At 35.5% G+C, this 9,875-nt stretch overlaps 1 protein-coding gene across 1 annotated transcript; it reads left to right on the top strand.

The window, feature by feature from the left end:
• Nucleotides 1-216: 216 nt before the first annotated feature.
• LOC106130695 (homeobox protein bagpipe) lies at nucleotides 217-4,057 on the top strand. The gene is made up of 2 exons (XM_013329595.2): nucleotides 217-623; nucleotides 2,813-4,057. Exons 1-2 carry the CDS (start codon nucleotides 299-301, stop codon nucleotides 3,739-3,741), a joined length of 1,254 nt encoding a protein of 417 aa, XP_013185049.2. The 5' UTR covers nucleotides 217-298; the 3' UTR covers nucleotides 3,742-4,057.
• The last annotated feature ends 5,818 nt before the right edge of the window (nucleotides 4,058-9,875 follow it).

Below are 9,875 nucleotides of genomic sequence, written 5' to 3'. Positions count from 1 at the left end.
TCGCATTCACGTAAACATCTTTAAGAAAAACTCAACGATCCCCACTACTTACGCTACTTCAGGAGCTTTTTAAAAAACGTCCGCCCTAATATCTTGCCATCTCCCTCTAGCACCCTATCTACCGCTCACCAACTTCTATTTCCGTCCTTCTCAAAGGCTTACCATGCGTCAAACAGGCGGGCAATCTATCACCGAAGTTTATTCGTTTGAGGAACGCTTTTGCGGTAAGGCGAACCCAGAAACGCGCGATAAAGTGTCCATGTCGATTCCGTAATTCCGTGTGTATTTGAATTTAAAAATGGAACCGAATTTAAAAACTTATAAAGACTCAATGACGTTGCAAGATTGCGAAAAGACGAATTTGACGACACCTTTTTCGATAAACGATATTTTGACAAAAGAGAATGAACGGTGCGATTTTGAAAATGGAATGTTTTGTCAGGATGCGAGTTTTGGCGGGAAGATTTTTATGGGGAAAACTGCCAGTTGTTACAACAAAGAAGAGTCGGCCAAAAAAGAAGTTTTGAAATATTATGACGACTGTAACGGCTATAGAGATTATAGCGATGATGGAGCTTTGGACATGTCCAGGAAGAACCTTTATCCAGTCACAGAACTTTCAGGTAAATTATATTTAATTTAGAAAAAAATTGGCAAGTTGACCCCTCGTTGTAGTAATATGTATCCCTTTTTTAGACATTTACCTACCATGAAGCTGTATTTCGAGCCACTATTATTTAAGTAATCCACCTGACTGAATTTTAAAGGAGTTGCAGAAAAATTAAAATATTCCTTAGTGCTGTAGTTATTAGCTCAATTTTCAAATTAATGTCAGATATGCGCGTTATATAAAGCCTTAGATTTTTTATAATTTTGCATGTATGTCCTAAGTATGTAGGTATGTATTAAATGTTTCAAATTCACTATAATTTATTTCGGACATTAATTGATATCATTAATTATGTACAACGCACATGAAATTTTTGTTATGTAAACATCAAACCAAAACCAAAGGAACGTTAAACTAAAACAAAGAATAAAAAGAGAAATTATAAAAGCAATGCTTCAAAATCTCAATTCAAAAATAGAACGGAATTTTTAATCCGTCGCCGTCGGTGTAAACTTCTATAAAGCATTTGAAATAGGTAAATTGGCTATGACAGACAGTGCAATCATGGGAACTTGTTATTGTAACCCAAAATAATTATAACTGTTTTGCAATTTATACTTGCACGTAGGAAACGTAGGAAGAGAAAGCAAGCTATAAATTTTTCCTCTTGCAGAATTAACATTTGACCCGTTCAATTAATCATAGAATTATTATGAAAAATACTTACTTATATACCAGAAAATCTACCTATACTCAAAAAAACTGCATGAAAATACACGTAACTTTTTCAATCAAAAGATCGCCTAAAACTCTATCTCATAGAAGAAATATTTTTAATAGTTATTAGAATTATTTATTTTTGCGATGACAATGACTAGCAGTTTCATTTTTGTTTTTTACGCACTCTAATTATCGCTTGCTTTGCTACAAAATAAAGCGATGACATCGATTTAAATTCATTCATTTCAAATTCGGATCTACATTCAAATTAAGAAGGAATATGCGGCCAGCCAATAATTATTGAGGCAACAATAGCGGTGTAATGGCGCGTTCACACTAGCCGTGCTGCGCGGCGACGTCGCCACTTAGCCGTCACTTGGATTACTCCACTCCCTCATTACTATAAGTAATGACGCTTAAAAGCTATTGAAGCATTCAATTTAGTAATTACTAGTTGTGCTCTTTCATAGCACGTGCCCTTAGAATTATGCGCATTTTGTTTAGGTTTTGTTGGGGCGGACTTTGTAGTGTTGCGACGTTTAATGTGTGAAAGGTTTGAGTCATGTTTTGCTATTCAAATTTGTAGTAAGTGTAAGAAAGGCTTCGTTTTTCTATAAACAGATATATCTATAGAATTTGAAGTAGGTCTCTTATAATATCAAAGTTTTAGCTAATAATATTTTTATAAACTAAGTTGCGTACTCTGAATTTAAATATATTTAATCAAATCAAACATCGTTACTTATGTATTAGCATATAACCTCTACAAAGAATTTTGAAAATCTTAATAAGAAGAACTAAATACCTACCTAACACCCTTAAGTAAACCCTTAAGAGTATGATGGACATTACCTTAACACGCAGTAGGGCCAAGAGTACCTACACGGTAATATCCCGTGGTCCACTAGAGGGACAAACCGGTGGGACCATGGGTACAACATGAAATATGTTTGTCAGTTTTATTTTCGAACACTAAAATAACCAGTATAGTATTTCTCATCAACCATTATTAAAACTCACAATGAAAATTGAATAACTTCGACATAATTTCCAACTGCAAAAGATTTCATTGTACCCCAAAGTGACACCACACGCAAAACCACTGTTACCGCGACGCGATCCTTTCACAATTTGACAATTTGCGTAATGGATCCATTGTATCGCTTTATACGCGCTTGGCGTGACGCGACGTTCAGCGGGCGCTGGCTGTGTGAACGCGGCCTAATGATCGGAAATTTGAAAATTTGTAACTTTATGGAACGATTTGTAAGGATATTCAGTAACATTATTTTTCGTCTTTGGATTAAGTATTTAAAAAATTGCAACGAAAATACTTTCTAGTCTTATAATAACTCATTAAAAATAATTCCACTACTACTTCTCCACTACAAATTTTAAGTGGTAGATACACCAATTTAGGTATTGAGATTCAACTATTATTTAACAATATCACCATCACTAAACCTATTAATTTTGTTACAGATGACTACGACTCCCGTTCATCCAACACGGGATCTCCAACACGCCGGAACTCTCCCAGCTCGGACATCAGCTACAAGCCCTTCAACCTCCACTACGAACCTCGAAAATGTTCCACTCCCCCCTCCTCCGGCGACCCACGACTCATCGCCTCACCAAACTTCACCATCAGCGAGTACACCCAAAATGGAGGCCGTAAAAAGCGATCTCGCGCCGCATTTTCCCACGCACAAGTATACGAACTCGAGAGGCGGTTCAGCCAACAAAGATACCTCTCAGGACCCGAAAGAGCCGACTTGGCCGTCAGTCTCAAACTCACGGAGACACAAGTCAAAATATGGTTTCAGAACAGAAGATACAAAACGAAACGTAAGCAGTTGCAAATGCAAGAAAACGGAATGTTGGCGGCAGCAGCGGCGGCGGCCAACCACGCGAGGAAAGTCGCCGTAAAAGTATTAGTCAATAACAATGGACAACCGACTTTATCAGATATGAAAGCGTATCAAACTCCCATGTTAGGGAAAACTATAAATCCAGCACTTTTTGCCCCACCTTTACTAGAAGGGTCACCGATTCTAAAGCACTTTGCGGGAGTTTACGGTGTAGATTTCACGAAAAATCCTGAATACAAAGCGTTACTACAAGAATCGTATAATCAGGCTGTTTTACAATCGCTCTATGGTCCACATTTAGGCGTAAACTATCCAAATTTACCTCTTTCGTATATGTACTACCCCGGACACCCAGCGTTTGGAATGCCATTGCCATGTGACTTAGATAGAAGCCAGACTGAAAGTAGGACAGACAGTATAAAAGAAGCGGCGGAACAATCAGGAACGAATAAAGAAAAGACGGTAGAAAAAAGTAAAACCATAGACATCAATGAAAACAGTAATGAAAGTATGGCCAGTAACATTGAAGTGGAAAATTGAAATTCGATAATAGAATTTCTTATGCAATTAAATGATGTTCCACAATCTTTGTATAGGATAATGATGGTTCGATATTAGATTGGTCTGTTTTTGCGGCGGCGATTACATATTTTAGTTAAATTTTGTTGCAAAAAAAAAAACCAAATGTTGCTAGAGTTAGCCAAAGATTTTGATTTAGCTAGTAGAATTTTTATTGTTTAGCTGATTACGTTGTAGTTGTAAATAATGTTTAAGTGGTTGAATAAATGTTCGTAGTTTATGCATTGGCACGTATGTAAATAGTACAAAATTAGTAAGAGTCTAATAAAGGTGCAATACCAGCAGTTTACTTTTGTAGTTTGTTTCTTATTCCCGTCCCTTTGCGAGGGTATAGCGAGGTTGGCTATACTTTCTTGGCTCTCTCTCGTCCTGGCGTAGGTATCTTCAACACAGACAGAGAAATATCACAATCCTACTACTTCTTATCATTCCATTCGGGCCCTCCAGCTTCGCACGGATAGCTTTTATCAACATTTCAAACAGGAATAAAATCCGTTCACAACTTTCCGAGATTAGCGCATACATAGAGTCAAAATAGGGGGATTGTACTATATAATATGTAGTGAAGTGATTATAAGTGTTGATTCTGCAGATTACAATTAAGATTCTCTTGTACACAATATTCAGGGTTTGTGGCAATTGGTAAGATGTACTTAGGTCTTTCTGCGTGATTGTATTTATGTATGTGGGCGGCAATAATAATACTCGTAATCATGTGAGCAGTAACTTTAAGTAGGCCTACTTAGTAGTACGTAAGTACGCGTAGTACGTAATATTTGACGTCAATTTACCTTGTATCCAATTTAAGGATATAAATATGAATTTTCGTTCAGTAAGTTTGAGTCGTACATACATACATACCTACGTAAAATCACGCCTTTTTCCCGGAGGGGTAGGCAGAGACCACATCTTTCCACTTGCATACTCACTTCGTTTCATCCGCATTCATTACTCTCTTCATGCAAGCTCGGCGGTTTGAGTCGTAGATGCAACTTTTTCTATTCTTTATTTTTGACTTCTGTCAAAATAATAAAATCAGATTGTGAAATACTCTTGACAAGTCATAACCACGCAGAGGAGATACAAAATTACCAATTATCACGTGATCAATAAAATTGAATATAGGCGCTTTGAAAATTGTTAATTAGATCTGCAAGTAATCTCTCCCGACAGGTTCAAGTATTTTTCATTCTGTAGAGAAATCTATTCAAATCAGACGAAGAAGTTTGTGAAGGAGCGTGAAACCCTAGTCTGTAGTTAGTGCCAGAAGTTTCCTCAGCTCTCAGGTCGTTAAGACGGTCGATTGAAGCCTCTTGACGAACTGAAGAATGTGAAATCACCGCTCTGCAAATTGCTCGAAGTCTGCTTGTAAGGGTGGAGAGGAATTTGTTATTTTTCGTCAAAACAAGATTAAAATGGCTATTTAAATAAGTGGAACGTGGCCTTTCAGACATTGATGACTGCTGGCTCTGTCTATCCCTCAAAAGATATAGACGTGAGTATATTATTGTATTTATTAAAGGTAAAAATTAAAGCAGCTACTTACAGAAATTTACCTGTATCAAGAAAATTGCAAATGTTTAAGTCAAAGTTCAACTAAACGTTTATTGTTAGTACGGTAGGCTCAGGAAAAACCTGCTACCTACCCCTACCCTTGATTGGTGTATTAGTGGCCCAGGTATCTCCTAAGTAGTGTACTGTACATATTGGTATAAAGATAAATACTAGGTGGTAGGTACTTACCTACTTACTCATAATACTTATCACATTGAACTAGGGTTGCCATCCGTCCGGGTTTCCCCGGATTTGTCCTAGTTTAGAGGGCATCCGGGGAGCGTCCGAGGAAGGTTTCATTTGTAGACCGGGTTTTAAAATATTAATAAATAAAAAAAATTGGGCCGCTTACATTGCTGTAGGTCTAAACTTTAAAAATGTTCTGATTTGTTGTTTAATATTCAAATGTCTTTTATTGCATTGTATATGTTTAAAAGATCTTGTTAACATGTCCGGCTTTCGGACTCTAAAATCCGGGGTTTTCACGCGTCTTGTCCGGTTTTCCAAATTTTAGAGATGGCAACCCTACATTAAACTATCAATCTCTTACAATTAACTAAGAAGTCACCTATAACAAACACTGCAATAGTAAGTTTTCTTTTTTTTAATGGTTAGGTATGCTTAGGATTTGGACTTCAGAAACAGTGATATATTAAAATACAAAAGTTGACCTAAAAAGGTCATTATTAATAGTAATAATTTTAATAGTTTAGTATATATATTTAATATTTTAATTGTTAAGTATCGTTGGGTAAGTATCTCGTAACACAAGTTTCGAACTTACTTCGAGGTTAACTCAATCTGTGTAATTTGTGCTGAATATATTTATTTATTATTTTATTGATTTTTATTTTATACATACATTCATATAGTCACGTCTATATCCCTTATAGGCAACAGTCTTGAAAAGACTGATAGGGCCACGTTAAATTTTTAGGCTTGATGATAGAAATAAGATACTAATAGTGACAGATTGCTAGCTTCATAAACTAGCTATCACTTAATCGCCTTTTAAGACATCTGTGTGAAAGAGAAGGAGTGGACCTATCCTTATTTTTTTTATTTATTAGTTTATTAGTTGTATTCATTTATTTTTCTATTTTTATTAATTCCAAACAGTCCATCTCCACTGTACACGGACGTGTTCGTCAATAAAATTAACATATGAAAGCGGCGTGAGGGCGCCGGCGACATTATGAAAATGCGGAGCTGCTACTTCCGCTACAACAATTTCCTAAGACTCCACACTTGTGAAAGCCAGCAGAAATTGTTACTCGTTTCTTTTTATATAAGACATCTCTAAACATAAAATTTTTTCGCGTTACCTATTGACTGACAAACTGTCAGGGTCAACTCACAGCTCCAACCACTAGGTTTAGAGATTTGATATTTTCATGTTTTTTTTTTTTTTTTTGAGTTAGCCTCGAAGTAAGTTCGAAACTTGGGTTACGAGATACTAACACAACGATACTATATTTTTATATATAAATACTTGTAAAGATAAACATCCAAGACCCAGGCCAATCAGAAAAAGTTCTTTTCTCATCATGCCCTGACCGGGATTCGAACCCGGGACCTCCGGTGTCGCAGACAAGCGTACTACCGCTGAGCCACAGAGGTCGTCAAATGTTGATTCCTTATTCTACGAGAATTTTGATCCTCTCTTTATTTGATATCGCTCAATTTTTAATTCTCACGGGAACGGGAAATAACGGCATTATTCGCTATACGCGGCTGTACGTCACCGATTCTTCAATACAATCCAGTCATTATCACCATCCACCATCCACTGCTGAACGTAGGCTAACTTCCACCTCGCTCTGTTGTAGACGACCTACATCCAACGTTTCAAGCAAGCAAGCACTGAGCAAAAACCTTAGTCTTGGGACATTAAGGTATTTTTCGTTCCATTCAGGCCGATAGACGGAATTATGACTTGACCAATCTTGTCCTAAATGTATGTTAAACATACTCTTACTTCGTAGAAAAACCTGCCTTAATCACTCTTGAATTATTATCGACGAACCCCGTGTTCTATGAAGATATCCTACGGTACTAGCTCAGTAAGCACTATCCAAAAGCGTGTGAAAAAATTACTGCTCATTTGCAATTAAAAAATGAAGAGAACCACAAACAATTTTGTCTATTATTGTTTGTAATCCTACCCGCTTAACATTTAAATAAGACCATTCAGTCACTACGCGCGCAATTAACAGACGATGTTGTGCCCAACCTGTAAACACTGCATTACCGCTCATCCTCTTTAGGGAGTGTAGGGATGGGAAGTTGTGTTATCGATAAAACTTTAAGTAGCAAGGAAATATATACATCAAAGATTATAAAGTTTTAATACTATTTTTGTACATAAAAGTATGAAAAAAAACTTTGTTAAGAGTCTAACTAAACTGTAACTAAAATATGGGCAGAAAATATAAGTTCGTTAATTATTACGATATGGGAAGTATTTATTTCAATACCAATTTTATTTTTAAATAATTTCAAATAAATTCCTAATAATTAATATATTCAAAATTGTAACATCACCGTCTCTATTCTATTAAAAATAAGACAAAATAATATATTTCATTTAACGATTAACCAATTAATGTACACAAAAAAAAAATATAAATATACAAGAAACTATACTAACTTAAGGTCTGTTTCTTAAAAAAAAAGAAATCTCAACACAAAATAAAAGTAAAACAATTCAAATATCGAACTAAATAAACCGTCTAACACACCACCAGTCTACATTAGCATCGGCGGGCTCGCGTTACGCGCACGTGCGGCGGAAATGTCATCAGGTAAACAAACACCCTGTCGCGTCTTCAGTGTGCACTGGGCTTTAATCGTTAGCTATTAGCTGGTAAAGGGTTCCTTAAAGTCGCTAGAACTCCCGCGACTTCGCCTGCCTTTTATGATAATTTCCGTTCCCGTGGTGGTTTCAAGATATCTTCTCATAGTGCACTCCTAAACCACATTATGGAATCTACGTCAATTTAACAAATTACAAATATTTAGCCAGCGGTTTGGACTGACTTTCTTTATAAAATTTCTGACAATCAACATCCACACAGTGTACACCGACAACGTTTTTTCAAGTCAATTGATTTCCGAAAAGTCAGTTAATGTTTTTTTTCAGTCTCTACTACAAGCAAAATCATGAAATTACATATCTAGTCGTTGGTTGAACGGAGCCTGTGAGTATTTGCAAATATGTTGGCTCTGCCTACCCCGCAAGGGATATAGTAATTTTAAGTAAGTCGTTTGTTTCAGAGTTAATTTGGCCAATAATTATCACTGTTTGAATCTTTTTAAATTTGAGATGTCTGATTTTTTTGGTATTTAATCAATTAAGATATTGATGAGCCAAACTCGGGCTATAATCACTTGTTTTATTTGCTATAGAATATGCAGAATTAGATTGATTCGATCAGATGAAATTGACAATATGTATATAAACAATCACGTATATGTAATAAACATACTTATAATCGCGTCTATATCCCTTACGGAATAGACAGAGCCAACAGTCTCACAAAGACTGAAAGGCTACGTTCAGCTATATCGACTATAATGAGAAATTAAAAAAATTATTATATCTTTCAACCATATTTTTTTGCAACTAGATTTCACCAAACAAAAATTGCATGCAACGTCATAATTTTGAATAATTCTCATGACTATTGGCAATAATCAACAATGGTCCAACATCATTAGCTGAGAATGTGATATGTGGACCAAATGCGAAGCGCCATTGTGTATGACTGTCTGTTGTAAACTCATAAACAGCGCAGTGGGAAGCCATTATCATTGCAATCAAATGCTGTAATTATAGCCATATTGTTATAGCTGTTATTGATATGCAAAGTTAGTATTTATAAAGTATCTACAAATATTATGGTAAAAAATTAAGAGAAGCCTAATGGCTCGTCGCTTGTATGAAAATATTGATGAATGAATGTAGTATGGATGACATGATGCCAAAGAAGTGTGCAAGGATTGTAGCAAATAAATAGATGTAGTCACTGACCGATCCTCTGGGAAATAGGCATAAACTCTAATGTGTCTAGGTTATTAATTAATATTTTGAGAACATTCGGTTTACGAATCTATTTCTTTTAAATAGATTGGTACAATTTTGACTTCAGTATTCATGATAAAAGGTTTAAAAGTCTATTTAAGACTATCAAATACAATTTAACTTATCACTTAATATTAATATGAACACAAAATTTGTGGGCTTGTATCCCTTCCCGACGTAATAGTTCTTCGGCGGATCCAACCCCCATATTTAATAGATCGGTAAGATACGCGGACGAAATCGAATTCCAATAGGTCATACCTACATCTATTTAAAATCAATCATTATTTCCTTTCATTTTTTAATCTTTCAAAAATAGAATGTATTTAAATTTGATAATTATTTTTTTATTGTTTAAATTTTGATTAAATTAATTAATCATAGCAATATGTTCTCTCGTCCCCATTTCTATTCTAACTTTAGATAATTGTGAAGGTGACATTTTTGTAGAAAATGC

The sequence above is a fragment of the Amyelois transitella genome, chromosome 23 (genome assembly GCF_032362555.1).
Source record: "Amyelois transitella isolate CPQ chromosome 23, ilAmyTran1.1, whole genome shotgun sequence".
Taxonomy (NCBI): domain Eukaryota; kingdom Metazoa; phylum Arthropoda; class Insecta; order Lepidoptera; family Pyralidae; genus Amyelois; species Amyelois transitella.
The sequence above is the reverse complement of the archived record's forward strand: the minus strand, read 5'-3'. Positions and strand labels throughout refer to the sequence as shown.

Coding starts and splice junctions, on each gene's coding strand:
- LOC106130695 (XM_013329595.2), top strand. CDS start 299: ATGGAACCGAATTTAAAAACTTATAAAGACTCAATGACGTTGCAAGAT. Junction 624..2,812: donor TCCAGTCACAGAACTTTCAG/GTAAATTATATT, acceptor ATTTTGTTACAG/ATGACTACGACTCCCGTTCA.